The sequence below is a fragment of the Vicia villosa genome, linkage group LG2, assembly GCF_029867415.1.
Source record: "Vicia villosa cultivar HV-30 ecotype Madison, WI linkage group LG2, Vvil1.0, whole genome shotgun sequence".
NCBI classification, from domain to species: domain Eukaryota; kingdom Viridiplantae; phylum Streptophyta; class Magnoliopsida; order Fabales; family Fabaceae; genus Vicia; species Vicia villosa.
In genome coordinates this window covers 111,545,542-111,565,603 of record NC_081181.1, presented here as the reverse complement: position 1 = coordinate 111,565,603, position 20,062 = coordinate 111,545,542, and the positions used below count along the sequence as shown (strand labels likewise).

At 36.5% G+C, this 20,062-nt stretch overlaps 1 protein-coding gene across 1 annotated transcript; it reads right to left on the bottom strand.

Annotated features, from left to right (window-relative positions):
- Positions 1–14,672: 14,672 nt before the first annotated feature.
- Positions 14,673–15,363, bottom strand: LOC131649803 (F-box/kelch-repeat protein At3g23880-like). The gene is made up of 2 exons (XM_058919561.1): positions 15,291–15,363; positions 14,673–15,220 (listed from the first exon to the last, which is right to left on the bottom strand). The coding sequence occupies exons 1-2, from the start codon at positions 15,361–15,363 to the stop codon at positions 14,673–14,675; spliced, it is 621 nt and encodes a 206-aa protein (XP_058775544.1).
- Between the last annotated feature and the right edge of the window lie 4,699 nt (positions 15,364–20,062).

The window sequence follows — 20,062 nt, the reverse complement described above, 5'->3', positions numbered from 1 at the left end:
GTACCCATTGAAGGTAAGGATCCAGGGAGATGCAAAGATGTTTTCCTAACAATCTTCTCCCTTTGCTGTGAACAAGACGCCAGGCTTGGACAATTTCCTTCTTTAGCATGTTGCCATGATCGTCGATGTTCTTGAAGAACAGACCCTCCAATTGGATGTTACTTGGAATGTTTTTCATAGGATAGCCGTATTGACGACGGGCTAAAGCTGGATTGTAACTAATTCCTCCCTTAGTTCCAATAAGGGGTATGTTGGGAAAATTTCCGCAACTGAAGATGATCTTGGTTTCGTCGTTGTCAGGACTACACCAATCAATGTCTGTATGAGTGAGAGACATGATTTTCTGTGACCAGTAAAGGCCATCCCTCATATTCCAGAAAGTGCTAGACTTCGGCAGGTGTGAAACGAACCATTCGTATAACAACGGTACGCAGCATGTGATTAATCCTCCTCGCTGCAGGTTTCTTGAATGCACAGAGTGATAAGCATCCGCAAGCAAGGTTGGAACTGGATTTCCAATTAAGAAGATCTTAATTGCGTTGATGTCGACGAAATCGTTAATGTTAGGGAACAAAAACAATCCATAGATAAGCAAAGCCAAGACTTCCTTAAAAGCGCTCATATCTTGGATGCTGACGAAATACCGAGCTTGATCAAACAGGAATTTGGAGGGCAATCCTTGAATTCCTCCTCTACTCACCATATGAGTTCTGATGTCGACTACGTTCAAAGGAGTGGTTGCAGCAATGATAACGTCGTCAGGATTCTTTTCCAAACCGGAGTACGGATCTTGCGCGTACACTGGTATTCCAATCAAACGAGAGTACTCCTCTAACATAGGCATGAGCTGATAATCTGGAAAGGTGAAGCAGTGATACGTTGGATCGTAAAACTGTACCAAGGTGGGAAGGATCCCATCCACTATGTTGGTATTGAGCAAAGGCAGAAGTTTTCCATACTTCTCCTTGAAAGCCTGGGGGTTGACCACCAGTTTTCCGAGCTTTCCCAGTTCCTCGACCTCGGGAATCTTGAAGGTGTATTTCCTAGCTCTCTTTCTCCCATAATCCATGGTATAGATCCTTAAGTCCTTTCTCCGTTTCTCTCTTTCTATGAAGTTCAAAACGTTCGTTATTTAGTTTCCTTGAAAAACGACTCGAAAAAGACTCTTTTTGTTTTTAGTTGTTTATTAATGAATGATGCATGAATGCATGAATGCACACACAAGAGTTTTAAACAAACATGGCGTTGAAGGGTATAGTGGTCATGAAGTCAAAACGCAGTCTCCCGCCCCAATGGTAAACTAAGGTTAAGGATTTTTGTACCTGTAGAACGGGTTCTAGGGGTCTCAGAGTTTTTGCTCAACCTTAAAGATACGTTGATTGGTATCTATAAGAGAGTTTTCTCTGAGTGTAGTATCTGCGTGACAATTACTTCCGTAATCACCGCTCTACGTCCTAAAAAAGGCTTTAAGTGGGGTTAATGTGTTTCTAGGTCCTCCTGGTACAAATCAGTCTCGGAATGCAGTGGCGCAGTTAATCACAACCAGCCAGGCAAATCCCAAGAGTAGACTTGGAAACCAAGATTAGAGGGCCTTCACCGGGAAGACATCCTCCATCCTATCTTATGTTGCACTCAAATCCGGGTATAGGATTTCTCACCACAAGGGGGAATCAAGCCCTTTCCCGATACAGAATAAACAAAATAAACAAATATATATGCAACAAACACATGAAATGACACAGAGGTTAGGCAGGACCTCTCTTGTTTGAGGGGGAATTTGGCATCCCTAATTCCTCATTGGGGCTGGACCAGCAACAGGTCAACCATTGGTTTGGATGAAAAACCAAGGTTTTTAACACTTATATCCCCAGCAGAGTCGCCATTTTTCTGTGGTGGTCGTTTTCTTTACCTCCCCGTTTCACTTGGGAGGACGGCACGCTAAACCCTTCACGCGAAATTTGGAAGGAGAATGCGCCCGTGGTGGGATGAATTTTATTTCAGTTCTTCCTACGATATCACACGAACTTTCTTATTTGTCCTACGAGTAGGAAAGGGGAAAAAAGATCTCAACTAAACCCTAGGAGTTTGCTAAGTGTGGGGATTTACACCTAGACTAGAAATTCTGGAGTCCGGGAGGTCGGTTATACATAGGGAAGTGTTTAAACACCCTACATATCTGTAGTACTCTACAGGAACCTTCTCTGTGTCATTGTGATTGTGTTTATTGCTAATGATTGGGAAAGTTTCTCCTTTGTATTAGGAGAAGGAATTGAATTGATTTAAAGAAAGACAGACAGATAGACAGACTGACTATTTTTGGTATTTTATTAGCTCGCTGAGATTCCTTGTGAACCTCATGCCTACATATCCCTAGTGGAAGTCAGAGCTTAATGTAGTTCGGGGAACTAACTAGGGAAATTAATTATTTTTGGTGCCTTGCTTGAAGCTCAAGGTTGAAGCTTGGAATTAAATCTCTGTTTACATTAAAGAGACATGAAATTATCTCTACAGAGAGGTATTTGTACTATTCTACCACAAACATTTAAAGGAGTGACAGAATAACTGGATTCATTTCATTCAAGAGGGGGACCTTACTTGTGTATGTGCAAGTATACCAGTCAAATGCCTCTTAAATGAAAGAAAGATGCTCATCCAAATTAGGGAAAGTTACCACATGTCTGGGTTTTACTGCCAGCTCATGCCTTTCAAAATCCTAAATGGGAGACTTGATTAAAATTGAAATGAAATGTTTGTTTGTTTGAATGTGGTAGAGTAGTAAAAATATCTCTCTATAGAGATAAGCTATGTCTATCTACTGTATAAAAGATTTGACTTTAGCTTGCTTGTATGAGGCCCAAGCTTGAGGCTTTTTGATTGATTAATTATTATTATTGACTCTGGGAGATGACTCCATTGAGGATTAATTACAGGATATTTTTGGTGTTCTGTACAAAGCCCAGAATTGAGGCTGACTCTACTTAGGGAGACTCTATTTATGTGCCTTGTACAAAGCCCAAGGTTGTGGCTGACTGTAGCTAGGGAAAACATTATTTTCTGCCTTGTACAAAGCCCAAGGTTGTGGCGGACTTTTAAATGAATTAAGTATGGATGACTATATGGGGAAAGATCCTAAGTGTTAGGAATCTTTGACACATGAAAATATGGTTTATCTGCCTTGTACAAAGCCCAAGGTTGTGGCTACTGAGTGATGAAGGACTTACTGGGGAGACTCTATTATCTGCCTTGTACAATGCCCAAGGTTGAGGCAGACTCTTGACAGGGGAGTTTTATTGTTTGGTGCCTTGTATGAAGCCCAAGGTTGAGGCTAACTGTTTTTGTTGGTTTTGACTCTATTGAGGAGGTTTTATCTATTAAAAGACTATTTTTCTTTGGAAGCTAACCCTTTCCAGGGATTTTGACTCAGCTGGTGAATTTGTCTGTTAAAAGACTGACTTTATCATGTTTTTTGGAGGCTGACCCTTTCCAGGGGTTTTGACTCTTTTGGGGAAATTATCTCCTAAGAGAAATGAATCTTTTTATTAATTAATTTTGGAGGCTAACCCTTTCCAGGGGTTTTTATTGAAATGAATGATTTGGGTAGCACTCCATTAATTATTAAAGGATGAAAGGATTGGCAGAAAGATTATCTAGTGGAGACTTCTTGTTTAAAGCCCAAGATGAAGGCTGACTCAATGCTGAGGATGACCAAACATGGATCCTAGACTCTGCTAAGGAAGATTGATGAAGATAAGGGTGACAGAGACTGTCCATGTCTCTCATTCCAAAAATGTACTCAATGTAAAATTGAGACAAACTTAGCTTGTTTAAAGTCTGGTTTAAATTGGAAGAAACTCACCAGGGTAGGCTAAAAGGTGACTAAAGACCTGTTCCTATGTTTATAAGAAACCTGGTGGGTCCTTGTATACAAGCTCAAGAGGAAGCTGGAAATGCTTTTAAGAAGCCTGTGGGTCCTTGTACAAAGCCCAAGAGGAGGCTAATCGAGGGTCCTTGTTATAGCACAAGAGAAAGCTATGTAGTTTTGAACTTATTTTGGCTCTAAGCAAATGGGTAAGAGGTTTCACCGGGAATAATTCCTCTTTGGGTGGATGTGTCCTATTATTTGGATTCTAAGGTTTTTGCCAAGATGTTTCACCGGGAATAATTCATCTTGGGGGTTTGAACTACAGATCTCTAATTAGGAAAGAGCCTTCACCGGGAAGACATTCTCAATCCTAGGCCATATTCCTATAATATATATATAGTTTAACTGTCCTAAGGTTTATACTCAAACGTAGTTCTAAACAAATATATGCACAGTTTATATTTGACAGTAATTTAAACAAAGACTGTAAATTGAAAGCTTGTAAAGCCTAACCTGGATGGAGTGGAGGCCATTGAAGAAGTATGTACAGAGCCTCAACAGTATTTTTGTTGTTTTGTTGATAACAGTTGAATATATATATATGATAAACAGTTAATGGTTTTTGAAAACAGAAGAAGTGAAGATGGACAAAGGTCACATAGGTATCTGAAGAGTTTCACCGGGAATAATGCCCTTCAAATACCAGAAGAAATGTTTTGAAAACAGAAAGAAGATTTTGAAAATACAGTTTTGAAAACAGGCTAAGAAGAGAAGATTTTTGGGACTTACACTCTATTAGAGGCCCAGTACTTTACAGTACTGGTTATGAAGGCAATTTGAAAAAAATGATTTGGAATGATGCAAGGTTTTGTTGTTTGAAAACCCTAATCATCCGTTTAATCAGAGATTGAAAACAATTTTGAATATTGACAAAAGTCAACTTAATTAAGGCAAAAATGAAATCTATACCCAATTAAGACCTAAATAATTAGGGTTTTATCATAAAATTCTTCACAAAGTAATTAGGTTTAAACAAAATGAATATATATATTTTAAAGTATTTAAGAAAACATTTAAAACATACTATTTTAAACCTAATTAAAATACATGAAATAAATAATATTTTTATGATTTTTTTGATTATTCACAAAGTTGGTATATTAAATAGCAAGTGTGTGAAAAATGAAGTGAAAATGATTTAATTTGATAAGTTTATTAATTGTGTGAAGTTTGTATAAAAAAAAGAATGAAAATGGATGCTAAAAAATTGGTTTGGCCCTAGAGAGGTTCGAACCCACGCCCTTCATGATCACATTTCAAAACTTAACCAACTGAGCTGCGCGCGCAGCTTGTTAACTATATACCCTCAATATATTATATTTTCAGATAAGCCAGGAAATTCAAATTTTACGCGCGCCATGTTCATCTTCTTCCTCGAGCTTCAGATTTTCAAATTCCTAACTCTCTGGTTTCTCAACTAAATGGCATGATGTAAACATCAATCTCACTCGTTTTTGGACAAGGAACATGATTATGGGCTCAGAATTCATTTATTCTAAGTGTAACTAACGAATTTCATTATGAACACGAAGAACACATAAACCCTAATTTTAAAATTAAATGATGCACAAGATGAATAAATGAATGATGATAGAGGGTTTTCAATCCTCTGATGATGCTGAACAAGATAGAATCGAGCTATTTCACAAAGAGTACTTAAATTAGAGAGGTGAAGTTCAGAAACTTACCTCTGAAAATGGAGGTCGTGAGGATGATTGAGGGCACCTGGGCTTGAATGAATGATCTCAATAGCTTCCCTGAGACTCAATGATGCTAACTGGATGCTTATTGTAGCCTGAATCCTTCTGAATTGTTCTATGGACCTCCCTCGATTTGAGCTTCAAGTGAACATGGAGGGTGTTGATTCTCGAGTTACAGATGAGCTGCAGCCATCTGGTTAGCTTCACTATGACCTGAGGAGTGTGTCTGGATGATTGGCTTGCCTTGAAACCTTCTGAATCACTCCATGGACCTCCAACTGCAGATGCTCCAAAGTGAGAGCAACAATGGTGTTCCTCCACCTACAGAAGTGATCCAGGTGCTTGGATCACCTCAAATGACCTCCCTTGAGATGTTAGAATGCTCACTTCCCAAAGATAAGCTCTGGTTTGAAGAAATCGATTCTTCTTGCCAAAGAACTTTGAAAAACAATGAACAAGAGAAGAGGAAGAGAAAGCAAGTAATATGGTTGCTTTGGTGTGTTTTTGAATGAGGAATGCATCTGTATTTATAGGCAAATGGATTAGTATAGCTGCAGAGGAGTGAGCTTCCTTAGTGAGGTTGATTTGGTTTCTTAGCCATGAAGGAAGTTTGCAAATATCTCTTATGCAATGATGGGAATTTTGATTCCATTTGATCAATCCCCTAGCCCTCGATTTTGCTTGATCTTAGGGGACAATTCTGAGCCAGAAATGAGCTCTAATTGGTTGGTGAGAAGATTCCTTGGGTGATTCATCAATTTGCCATAAATTCACAAATGTAATCATTACATAATCACATGTTCTTGTTTTTTAGAATCTTCTTCAATTCTTATGGCATGGTGTAAATGAATGTATGGCATGTTTTCAGATGTGTTATGGGTCATGTAGCATCCATAAGAGAGGTTATTTGCACAAAATTTGCAAAGTCCAAAAGTGTCCATGACCTATAATTTCACTTCATGAGGCCAACTTTGAACAAGCATAACTCCTAGCTCAAATTGAATTTGGAGAAGGTTGAACACAATTTGGAAAGCCCTAAACATCTACTTTAAATCATTAGTTTATGTCTTCTTCAGAATCATTTGGGAAATTTGTGAAAAATGAGCCCAAAGTTGGATGAAAACTAGGTTAAAACACTTAGAAAAATTTCTAAGTGTTTATGACCTAAACTTCAAAATTTCCAAAACTTCATAAATGGTTGATCTTTTGAAAAAAGTTCCTTTGTAAGATGTTGTTTTATTTTGCAAGATCTACAACTTTCATGTTGGAAGTTTTTTGAGTTGTGTAGGTGAAATTTTGAGTTCTCACCATGCCTTCAAAAACCCTAATTCCCGACTTTTCGCTCCTTGATGAATTTCTTTGAATTTCTTTGGTCAAATGACTTTTCCATACATATATTGATGATATTGATCTTTGAAAGTCATTTTTTGACCAAAGACCTTAAAAGTCAATGATGATCCTTCACAGTTGACTTTTTCCTGACAAAGTGAATTTTTGGGCTTTTGTGTAGAAACAAGATCTCTTCCTCAAATGAATGATGTAAATGGATTATATTGAGGTAGTAGAGATCCTTGAATCATGTCTTGAGTTTTGGATTCATTCCCTGATCAAAAGTCAACTATCTTGGTGAATTAGGTCAAAAACCCTAATTGTCGACCAGAGGACAATGATGACTGTAGGCTTTGAACTGAGATGCAATGTCCAGTGGATCTTGTCATATGAGTTATTTGAAGAAGATTGATGTCTTTGAATGGTTCCCTGGGGCTTTTTAGGGTTTCCCAAAAGTGATCCCTGATTTTAGTCCTTGATAGGCTCAAAACCCTAGTCTGGTGACTTGAGTAAACCTGTACTCAGATGACTGGATGTCTAATCAATCATAGATGAGAAAAATGAAGTTTTTGAGCCCCATGATTGTATTAGAGACTAGTCTTTGTATTGATTGATCCTTTGCCTGAGCTTTCTTGTCTTTGAGCATCCTCGATTAGGTACCAGATGGAGAAATGACTGCTCTGGGTACTTGTCTTGACCTGATGAAAAATCCTGAAGATATGCCATCTCAGGGGGGTCAAAAATTAGGGTATGACAATTATCCTGGGTTCTCTTCACCACAGGAAGCAGTTATTCTCCTCCTCCGCCTACATCAGTCCTGATCACAAGTATACTCTCTTCTGCATTGGCAGAAAGATGGAACTCAACATCTCTCACATTCTGTTTGAGAATCTGAAGACCTCTATAGTAGAGTCTAGAGAGGAAGAAAGGGCGAAGTATCCTCATATTCCAAGAAACACTATTCCTTTCGCCAGAATGATTTCTGATATTCTGACTGAAAGTAACTTGTTGGATTCCATTAGGACCATTGGAGCATCCCAATTTCTTGGAGTTGTTCAAGGTCCTGTCTTCAACGGTGTTGATCTGTTCAGACTTGATCTCATCCAGAAGGTATCTTCTCTTGGTACAAGCTTTCTAGATATTCTGTCTAGGAGAGTTCCTGTTGAAGGTTTTGCCACTTTGTTTCATTTAGAACTTCACAAGGCTGTCAAGCATCACTTGGAAGATTCTGTTAGGAAACAATCTGATATTGATCCTGCATGGATTCGTGGTAGAGTGCTTCTTTCACGGGCTGATCTTCAGAAGAAGGATCAGAAGAAACAAGAAGCAAGGCTAAAAAGAAAGGCTCAAGAAGATGTGGCCAAGAAATCCAAGAAGCAGAGGGTCACCTATGATCCTGACAAGGTTAACACTCCAGAATATCAGCAGCAGAGAATCAGAGAATCTCTTCGTGCTTCCAGAACTGCTCGTGTCTCCAGGCATGTTTTTACTCCTCCTTCTAAACCTCAAACTTCTATCCAACCACCTCCTTCGGAACCACAAAACACCTTCACCATACCAAATCCTCCTCCACCTTTTCTTTCTACTCCTGTCTTAAACCCTACACCACTAAATATCCATCCCCAACTCCTTCTGATAAGCCATCCTCATCAAGCCCCATCATAATTATTCCATCCTCACCTACTCCAATCACAGATATACCTTCCTCATCAACCCCCTTCACTGATACTCCATCCTCTTCAAACACTGCACCTCCATCTTCTCAATCCCATCCCCTAACTACCAGAAAATCCAACCCTTACTGCCTTCTCTACCCAGACTACAAATTCACCTTCAACCCTCCTGAACCTGAACCTATCATTTGCCTGGAGTTATTCAGAAGTGAAGTGATCAGTAGGTTGGACCTCTTGAATGATTCTTTCCTCAATGGTCTTGATGATGTTTCTATAAGAAACCTCTGGAGAAGCTTTCGCCAGGATTTTCAAGTAGGAGCTATGGGAGTTCAGAAGAGACTAGTGGCTGCTGCCCCTGGTTATGCTGGTTATCTTCTGGAGGGTGATAATGGTATCTACTATCATCCCCTCAGAAACAGGGTTGCTGTAGAAGAGAAGAGGTTTGTGGATGAGCTGGAAGAAGCAAGAATTGCTGCTGCAATGGAAGCTAACCCTTACAGGGAGATTGTGGTCTGGAGACCTCAGTATCCTGTTCTGATTGGAGACTTCAGGACTCTCTTTGAATTTCTGAGGGAAAATCCTTCTGAAGAAGACCCAAGCTTGGTCATTCCAGAAGTTGTTGACCCGTCAGAAGTTGAAGGTCCTTCTGCTCCTAGGAATCTGGCTGCCATTCTTCAGGCTCTTGAGAATGGAGATTCTGAGGTTCCTGCTGCAGAGTATGGAGATGCTTCTATGGAAGAAGCAGATGCTGAAGATCATGTTGCTGAAACCATTCCTGTTGAGGAAAATCCTATAAATGATCTGACTATGGAAGCTACGGATCAGAATGCCATCCCTCTGGAGAGAAGTTGTGAAGCTTCTTCTGATGAACCTTCTCGTCTCGCAAGGACTCTGGAAGTGATTCAGAAGAACCAGGATAAGCAGAGATCGATCAACGCTGAGTTTCGTGCTTTCATGGAGAGGCAGAATGAGAGCAACAATGGGATTCATGATATGCTGGCCAAGATCATGTCAAAACTAGGGTCATCTTAGTCATTGAGTCTTAGATTGTTTTCTTTTGTTTTGCTGCATCTTTTTTTTTATGCATCTTTCATGTCCTCTTGTATTTCTGAACCTTTTCTCCGTGCTTAATGAAAATTCTCCTTTTCTTCAAGTGTTTGTCTTTTTGTTTTTCATCTGAATCTTTTATGTTTTTGATGTTATGACAAAAAGGGGGAGGAAATGTGATAAATGATCTGATTTATTTTATCAGTTGCTGGGAGAAAGGCTCCATATTTCTAACAGAACTTGCAAAGTTCTATGTCTTTGAGTGTTGTTTTGCAGGAATTGAAGATCCTCTTCAAAGCTCAACATGAGAAGCAAAGACATGGGGAAAAGCAATTCTATAAAGAATCAAGCTCATGAAAATTGAAGCAAGCTGAGTGCTATAAAGCTTCAAGATCAGAAGCAAGAAGGAAGAATGTTCTTATATTCTGATGATAGAATATGCTTTCGTTCTGATTCCTTATATGTTATGATGCATGTTTTTAGTTACAAAATATGCTCTGAAACATTATGTTTGTTTGCTCTGAGACATATTATATGTTCTGAAACATATTCTATGTTCTGATTCATTCATGCTGACTTTTGTCGTTTAGTTTGTTCTGTAACATTTCAGGATGTAAAGATGCTCTGATGATGCTCTGGTACATTCAACAATGTTCTGATACAATCTAGCATGCAATGACTCAAGAAGAAATTCAAGCTCTGAAGCTGTCCAATGGAAGCAAGAATCATAAGCTATGGATATTCTGAAGATCTAGGAAATTCAAGTTCTGAAGCTGTCCTATGGAAGCAAGAATCAGAAGATGTGAATGTTCTGAAGATCTAAGCATATGTGAACGTCTCAACTGAAATACTCAGGGAAGTCTTTTATTTATAAAATTCTTCTAGTATTTATTTCAGGGGGAGATTATTTATCTCAGGGGGAGATTGTTAATCTCAGGGGGAGACATATTCACACACTATGTTTATATGCTTATGCTATAGCTGTGTAATTGTCCTTAGCCGTCTGTCTTTTCTGATCGCAAATTCATATCATTTATGTATGTTTTTGTCATCATCAAAAAGGGGGAGATTGTTAGAATAAGATTTGTTCTGATCAATATTCTTAGTTTTGATGATAACAAGCATATGAATTTTGTATGAGATAATGTGGTACTCTAATACTATGCAATTTCCATTTCAGGAATTATATAAAGAGTATGCACAAAATCAGCGCAAGAAGCACTGACTCAGAAGGTTCAGCATGCAACATCAGAACATGGTCTGGCAAGACATCAGAAGATGGTCAAGCAGAATCAGAACATGGGTCTATGGAAGCATCAGAAGAACTTGAGATCAGAAGCAGAAGCACTGAAGTTCTCATGGTATCACGCTCAGAAGCACTTCAAGGTCAGAAGACAAGAAGATGCTCTGCACCAAGCTGTTTGACTCTGATGACATTCAAACGTTGTTTACACAAACATCAGATCAGAAGCAAGTACTAGACTGGCAGGCTACGCTGACTGACAAAAGGAACGTTAGAAGCTATTAAAGGCAACGTCAGTAGACACAGCGGAAACAAGGCTCGAGGTAGTTGACAAAAGAGTGAAACATTAAATGCAATGCTGTACGGAATATGCAAAGCATTAAATGCTCCCAACGGTCATCTTCTCAAGTGCCTATAAATATGAAGTTCTGATGAGAAGCTAAACACAATACTTGCGCACTATCCAGAAACGCTGTCAAATTCAAAAGCTCTCAAACTTCATCATCAAGCTCACTACATTGCTGTTGTAATATCTTAGTGAGATTTAAGCTTAAACTTAAGAGAAAATCACAGTTGTGATAATAGCTTTATAAGAAGCATTGTAACTCTTAAAAGAATTTGTTTACATTAAGTTGTAAGAACTAGAGTGATCAGGTTGTTGATCAGTATACTATAGCAAGTCTTAGAAGTTGTCTAAGCAGTTTGTTCCTAGAGTGATCAGGTTGTGATCAGGATACTCTAGAAGACTTAGCAGTTGTCTAAGTGGAAAACCATTTTAATCAAGTGTGATTAGTGGATTAAATCCTCAGGTGAGGTAAATCACTCCAAGGGGGTGGACTGGAGTAGTTTAGTTAACAACGAACCAGGATAAAAATCATTGTGCAAATTGTTTTTATCTTACAAGTTTTAAAGCTACACTTATTCAAACCCCCCCCCCTTTCTAAGTGTTTTTCTATCCTTCAGTGCAGACTAGTGTGAGTTGCCCGGCGGAGCAATTGGCTCGTCGGGCGAGCGTTGGAAAATTTTGGTCTTTCTTCTGCCTTGGGCTGCCTCTCGTTCGTCGGGCGGAAGAAGAAGGAGTCGCCGGGCGGAACAATTCGTTCGCCGGGCGAAAGTAGATATTTTTGCCACTTAATGACGTGGCAGAGGCTGTGTGGCCAGGAATAAAGGTCTCGCCAGGCGGAGCAATTGGCTGGCCGGGCGAAAGCTGCGGGACAGATTTGTGTATATAGTTTCATTTCATTTCATTTTTAGGGTTATGGTTTTATGAGGCCAATTTTAGGGTTCTCTCAACTCCATCACCTCATTTCTTGGTAGATTAGGAGTAGATAACAACATTGGATCTTGCAATTAGTGGATTGGGAGTGTATTTTTCATCAATTGGTGTTGACAAATCAAGACATGTTTGCTTTCTCTTTCTCTCTTCTCTTTGTAATTTCCATTGTTGGGTTGTTTGTATGTATCTCCTTTGAACTCATGTATATTTGTTGATCATTATGTTGTATAAAGCTTGCTTTCATATCTTTGTGGATTATTATCTTGGATTCTTGCTTTGTTGCTAATGTGTTTGAGTCGCTATGGAGACGCAGAGCTAAGTTTTCAATTAATTCTTTTTCTTTTTCTTTTTAAATTTCATTTAAGAATTATTTTCTTTCTTTAATACTTTAATTTAGTCTTTTCTAAATTTTTTTTCATTAATTAAATAACATTATCTTCTGATAGTTATTTAATCGAAACACTCGATTTTTCTCATAACATTAAAAATAATTGTTTTTAACAAATTATTATTTTTGTATATACTTTTAATCAATTAATTAATTAGGTTGAAAACCAATAATTAATTTTTAGGTTTGTTAACCTTGATTCATTTATAAACCCTAATAGCCTTAGGCTTACTGGTAGGTGTTGCCCATTAACCCTGATTAACTTGTTCCCCATTTGGGGTTTTGCCTGTTCATTTGTTTGCCTAAATTGTTACAATTTTAATTTTTGATATGTTACATTATAATTGTTGAGATCTTTAATGCCCTAACATTTTTCTTCTTCGTGGCTAATTTTCAGGAGTAACCAAAATCCTTCAGCCACACGCCATCTGATCAAAAAGCTAAGTTCTAACTCCCTTTTTTGTTTAAATATCATTTTAATTCTTATTTTGCCTTTTGCCAAAAATAGGGTTTATTTCAAATAGTCAATGAATCTCTCCTACACTCACCCCTTATTTATTTTCCTCTTAATTTTCAGAGTCAATCGAGGGTTCGAGGAAGATCAAGGCATTCAAAGATGTTTATACTAATTATTGTTCTCTCTTATTTTCTGCCTTTTATTTCCCCTTCCCCACAGGTGTTTATTGTAATAGCGTAGGACTTTATATTTTTCTGCCTTTAATTTCTGCAATTTTAAACTGCGTGGTTAGTAATCTTAGGGAGTTCAAGCCTTGAACTGAATTAGGATAACTAATTACAAGATAAATAATTGAACTTACTCACGTGATTGTTGCACCCACACACCTTTAGGGTAATCCCTCTTGTTGCCTTTTTTGCCTGTTGCCTTATGATTTTGTTGCCTCTAATTATACTAAATAATAGTCAAGTCCCTCGATTCCGAGGATACCTAAAGCAAGGTTGCCTAAAGAGATTGAAAATCATCTAGTCCCTCGAAGTTGCCTCGGTAAAAGATGATTGTCCCAATTGCTAAGGTATCCTCGCATGATGCCTAAAAATGACTATTATATCCTTCCCTTAGACTACTTGCCCTCTTTATGGCAGGGACAGTCTTGTGGCGAACGATAAACCTCGATGACCCTTAACATCCAATTGAAAGACTTCCTTCCCTCTCATGGTATGGGTAGACCCTTTCGCCCAAAAGAGTTAAAGAACAAAAAAGACAATCTTAGGGTAGGTGTTCTTAAATGCTTGCTCACATTCAATTCAGAATTCAAAATGCTTTTCACACCTCCTTTTCAAATCAATTCAAAACGGCTACGCTTATTTACAAGCTAAAGTCCTTATTCAAAATCTTTTCAAACATTTCAAAGTGAGCTAAGCAATTAAGAGCCCATGGATAACCATGGATACAAAGGGTGCTTTAAACCTTCCCTTTGTATAACCTACCCCCCGAACTCAAAATCTTTCAAAGGTCTTTCCTGTTCTTTTAGCCTTTCCAATTGGATAAAATAAAAGTCGATGGCGACTCTTGCTTACCGTGACATTTTCTTTAAAGTCAGTTCACCGTGTTACAATATTCATATGATATTTTTGCTAATGTAAATCCATATTATACGATCCAAGGCCATGAGTATATCCTTAATCCTTATATAGTTATCCTAAATTTCGTTCTAGTCATTCTTATTGGAATCAATCATACTATCTCATAAATTTAAACTCGTGTCTCGCACGGGTATACACACTAGTAGATGAAATACTTAAAATCACATTTAAAGAATAACTATTCAAACAAAATTTTCTTCTGAAGCTTTTATAAAAAGTTTTTTTTGTAAAAAGTTTTGTGCAAAATTTTGTAAAACTATAAAAATCATTTTTAAAAAAAGGCAAAACAAATTGGCCCTAAGTCTTATATCTTGCACAAGTCATTGTATATTTTTTAGGATAACCTAATGCTGCTCGAAACTCGTGAGGATTGGAAAAGGAAGTTGGTATGTTGCATGTATGAAACAGAGAACAATTTAGTTTAATAGTGTTGAAGTTCATATTCTTTCATGACCCAAATATGATGATCATAAATTAAGCACAAGCAGTCCCTCAAGACAAGACAGACAATCTCAAGTAATCAGGATTGATCTTTGCATGAGTAGGAGGCAAAAGCTTTTGATAAGAGTCATTTCCCAAATCAAAAGAAAGAATAAAGAGGGGACGATTGCGAGTCCATTGAGTATAGGCCATCCAGTTAATGATACCTCTTACAAATGTTTCGGGTTGTTCATCACAAAAAGCACCAAAAGTAAAGGTCTGAGTGGTTTTCCAAGAATTGGTATCCAAAGCATGAACTTTGACTTTAGTAGTGTCAAACAACTTAGATTCAATGTAGTAAAGAACAACGACTTTGTAAATATCAGAAACTTGATCATAACCGAATTTGAAGGTCATATAAACCTTGTTAGGAATTGCATTATTTTGAAAAGGGGGCAATTCCTTGAATTTTCTAATAGAAGGATTCCACAAAAGAACAAAACCTAGACGTTTATCGCAAAGACAAAGGATGTCGTCACAAGAAGCAGCGATACTTTTGAAAGTATTTGCCGTAATTGATGTGGCGAGTGGTTGAGAGGCTGAGGTGCTTCCTAGTGAACCTGCGATCGGAGATTAGAGAATTCCATGACTTACACACATCGAAATTGTACGAAGAGTTTCACAGGTAGCCTGCAGAAGATTTCAGCGACCTAGGAAGAGTAGGAAGTGGATCATCGTTAAATTCCTCCGTCGTCGGCGCCATCTCCGATCCTAACTCTGGCACTAAATTAGGGTTTCTTCTTAAAGACCTTCGTTTTTGGCGGTTTTTTATGTTAGATAGATAGTAGGTTGTAGACATGATTGATGATTTTAGTTAGGGGGCGTTTGTTTCACGCAATTATAATTTATTTTCAGAAATTATTTATCCGAAAAAATAAAGATGGGAAAATAAAGGTAGGAAATATATTTTAAAAAATTATTTGAACAAGTTGTTTGGCAAACACTTTGGTATTTCTAAAAAAAATTATTATTTTAATAAAAAGTTTATAAAATTTTATTGGAATTCCATTCCATTTTCTTACATGAAAATAATTTCATGAAAATATAAGAGTTTCTAGAAATTATTTTTTTTCTTGAAATTTTTATTCTCAAAAATAATTATTTCAATCTTATAACAAACATGAATATACCCATTTCTTAATCTTAAAAGACACTCTTAACTCATGTATTTCTTATTTATAAACAAAATTTCAGATTTCTTCCTTAGTAACAATGTACAACAGTACAAGTGTACTAGGTTACATTTGTTCAAAAAAAAAAAAACAATGTACTAGGTTACATGTATACTCCACGTGTATTTTTCAGTAAATCTAAAACATATCGCTAGACAGTAGTAAAATTTCCTTTAGATCAAAAAGGTTATTTTTTAAAATAAACATGTCATCAATAGTTTTATTTAATTTATTATTGTCAAATCTCAATATTAAGTTGAGAATCTTCTTTAATAAAATAAAATATGATATTTATACTATTTATTTGTACAATTTTTCTTTAATATTATAAAATCACATAACTTATATTCAAAATTATTTTATGTATGAATATTAAAATTATAATTATTGTCAAAGAAATATTCTGTTAAAATCATTTTTTTTCTTCAGATTTCTTATATAATAACAATAACAATTTACTAAATCAAAACTAAATCTAAAGAATATATTTGTGGTTTAAATTTTTTTTATCAAATTTTAATATTAAATTGAGAATCTTTTTCAAATAAACATGTCATCAAAAGTTATATTTGATTCATTATTACCAAATTTCAATATTTAGTTGAGAATCTTTTTTAATAAAATTAAAATATAATATTTATACTATTTATTTGTTCAATATTTTTTTTAATATAATAAAATCGCATAATTTAAAAAATATATATTCTTAACAATTCTTTTAAGAAAATTTTAATATATGAATAGATAGTTAAAAATTTTGCAGAAACATATTTTACCATATCTCACCTTATAAACGGGGGATGTCCAAGACTCGCATGCTGACACCAGACTTGTGAGGCGGGAGAGTGAATGAGACTCAAACTATGAGTAGGAAGATAGCGCCTCTCGACTATCTCTTTCATCTGAGAGGTAGTACAAGCCTCCATTTTTCGTGTTCTCTCTATGGTTGGGTCCTACCAGAACAACAATGAGATCAAATTAATATAATGAATACTGAATGGGAGGCATAAGAATAAACAATATGTAATTAAATGTCAAGAGGCCATTTACACTAAGTCAAAAATCTACTAAGTATGCGGGAGTATATGGATAGTATTAGTAGCAGAAAAGGACATAGAACAAGATAAAAGCCATTTAAAAATATAAAATTTTGAGTCATTCAAGTGCCAAAAATCAAACCAGGTAGTAGTTTTTTGTTTTACAGCCAAGGTCGGCCTTGGGCCAGGACAAGCAGGCCCATAGCCCAGGGACTCAAAATTAATGTGGCCTCAAAATTTAATTTTATGGGCTTTGTAAATCAAGGATAAATATATTAAATATTAATTATTAGAGCATTATATTAAACTGAACAAATGGCCTGGTGGATGGGAAGGCACTTGGGTACACAAGGCAGAATTACTGGGTCCTCTGTTTGATCCTTTAGTCCCCCTATTTGTCTTCTCCATCCTTCTCAACGCAAGAGTACAGGAATTAGGGCAAGAGTACATGAACTAGGGCAAAGTCTTCTTCTTTCGTTTTTGTTTTCCAGAGATGTCTCAATGTACTTAGGCGAGTAGTATCGGAGCTACACGTTCATGTCAGTTTCGAAGCCAGAGCAGGTGTGGGCTTGAAGCTCCATTGATGACCTCATGGACTGATTCGAACCCAGACAGACGTTTTTTTGGGTGTGGGATGTACAACGTAATGTCATGGTTGTTGTAACTGAAAGTTTACATTTTTATCTCATATGTATGTAGCATAACGAATTTGTGATTCTATATATGTGTTGTTTGCAGGTACAGGGTCATAAAAGGTGTAGCCACTTTGTTTGGTACGATGATGAACTCTCATCAAGGGCCAAGGAAATTATTTATTCACTGCAGAAAAAATTGGAGCAAGAAAGGGCTAGATTGGATGAAACTAATACTAAAGTAGCAGAAGTGAAGATGAAGTTGAATGCAATGAACTTATTGATGAAATTCTCAGTTTCAATGACATTTGTTATGGCAGTAGGACTTGTGATGCTAAATGTAATGAAGTAGGACTTATGTGATTTTAGGGCATGTGATTTTACTTGTGTTGTTAGTTCAGTTCAGTTCAGTTGTAACTAGTTATTTATTGTCAATTGTAATGGATTATGTCCCCCGTAAAATATAATGTAAACTTGTGTTTTAATTGAAGTTGTGTTTCATAGAATTGACTTGAATTGAAAGGTTCTGCTATACAATTGAATTGACAGAATTTGTTTCATAGAATTGAAATCACAAGATAGCACAACAAATTAAACATAACAGAAACCTTGGCCATAACAGAAACTTGTTCATGACTATTTCATCACAAGATAACAATTTCAAAGCATACATATAATTTGTTCATGACAGTAACTTGTTCATGACATAACATAAACTTGTTCATGACCTTGTCAAAGCATACATAACAAAATATCTTAACAAAATAAACATAACAGACACTTGTTCATGACCTTGCCAAAGCATACATAACAAAATGACATATTCTAATCAAAATAAACATCACATAAACTTGAATCCTATAACTATTCTTGAGTGGGTTGTGTTGCAGGTGGACCCTGGGATGATGAAGCAATCTCAGCTTCATTTGTCTTAGTCTTTGCAGCCTTAGTAGGAGTAGCAGCCTTAGTAGCCTTAACCTTTTCAGTAGCCTTTCCTTTACTCTTAGTACCCTTAACCTTCGCAGTAGCCTTTCCTTTAGCCTTTGTAGTCTTTGCCTTCTTGTTCCCACCAACAGGTATGGATCTATCTGCAGCTCTTTAACCCTTGCAACTTCTTATGTTATGCCCAACAGCTCGAGCCCACCAAAAGGCGCCTTTTTTATGTTATGCCTTCTTGTTCCCACCAAAAGGCGCCTTTTTTATGTAACAGCCCGAGCCTTCGGCGTTCCCGACACTATTACCTCACGATCTTCTTTACTCCCCTCTCTAGTAAAGTTTTTGCCTTCCGTGGGAATCGAACCATGTACCCTGGGGTTTAAGTACATGTTCAATCCATTCCCACTACCACTTGAGCTAGTAGCTCAATTGGTAGTGGGAATGGAATGAACATGTACTTGAACCCCAGGGTACAGGGTTCGATTCCCACGAAAGGCAAAAACTCTACTAGTGAGGGGGGTAGAGAAGATCGTGAGGTGATAGTGCCGGGAACGCCGAAGGCTCGGGCTGTTACATTCTCACCCTCAGCATTATCCTCGACCTCAACATCATCTTCACCATCAGCATTATCCACTCCTTCAGCATTTTCCTCTACCTCAACATTATCATGACCCTCAATATTTGTAGCACCTTCATCATTTTCCACTCCTTCACCATTTTTCTCACCCTCAACAATTACATTAGTACCATCCTCATCCATTTCTACACCCTCATCAACTATTTCAAGTATATCAATAGCATGCTCGACATATACATTCACAATATCAAATCCCTCAACATCCTTGATAAATCTTAGTACATCCCTATCATTTTCTATAGATTTCAAATTTTAATATTTTGTTATGATGTTTATAGATTTCAAATTTTCACTTAAATTTAAATTTAATGTTGTTTTAAATAAAAAAAAATGTAAACATATTATTTTTTAAGTATATTGTTTTTAAAAAAATTATGTAATTTATATTATATAAAAAAATGTAATGATAAATATTTAAATATTTAGATGGTACACTTATTTTCTTAATTTATAAAAAATAATTAAAATAACTTCTAATATTTTTTATAAAAGTCTCATAAAATCATTAAATATTTCAAGGTATTTCATATGATTCAATTGTTTTTATTCAAATTTAGTTCTATAATCTTCAAATTCGATCCCATTTTAAAACTACAAATTAACTTACATCGAGTTTTTATAAATGACATAAAATTATATTTGTTCGTATGCGCTTTTATATTTATATATAATTATTTCTTAACTACTAAAAATAAAATCAAAAAAAAAATCAAATTCAGTAATTTATTAAGGGTCCGTTTTTATTATTTTCCCTATGCCTCTAAAAAGTCGGGACCGGCCCTGTTTACAGCAATAACATAGCAGTATTTTTCAAAAAAAGCCAAAAGTACTAGCACAATGGCGTGGTCATTAAGTTCATTATCTTTTTCTTGCATACTAGCTTACTCTATTAATCATAAGAGATTAACACGGCGATGGATAGCTGAGGGTTTTGTCAAATCAGATGAGAAAAGAACTATGGAGCATGTTGCAGAGGAATACTTGTCTG

Excerpts from the sequence above, each read along its gene's own strand:
- LOC131649803 (XM_058919561.1), bottom strand. The coding sequence starts at position 15,363 with ATGGCGCCGACGACGGAGGAATTTAACGATGATCCACTTCCTACTCTT. Across the intron at positions 15,221-15,290 it reads GTCGCTGAAATCTTCTGCAG|GTTCACTAGGAAGCACCTCA; the intron begins GCTACCTGTGAA and ends CTCCGATCGCAG.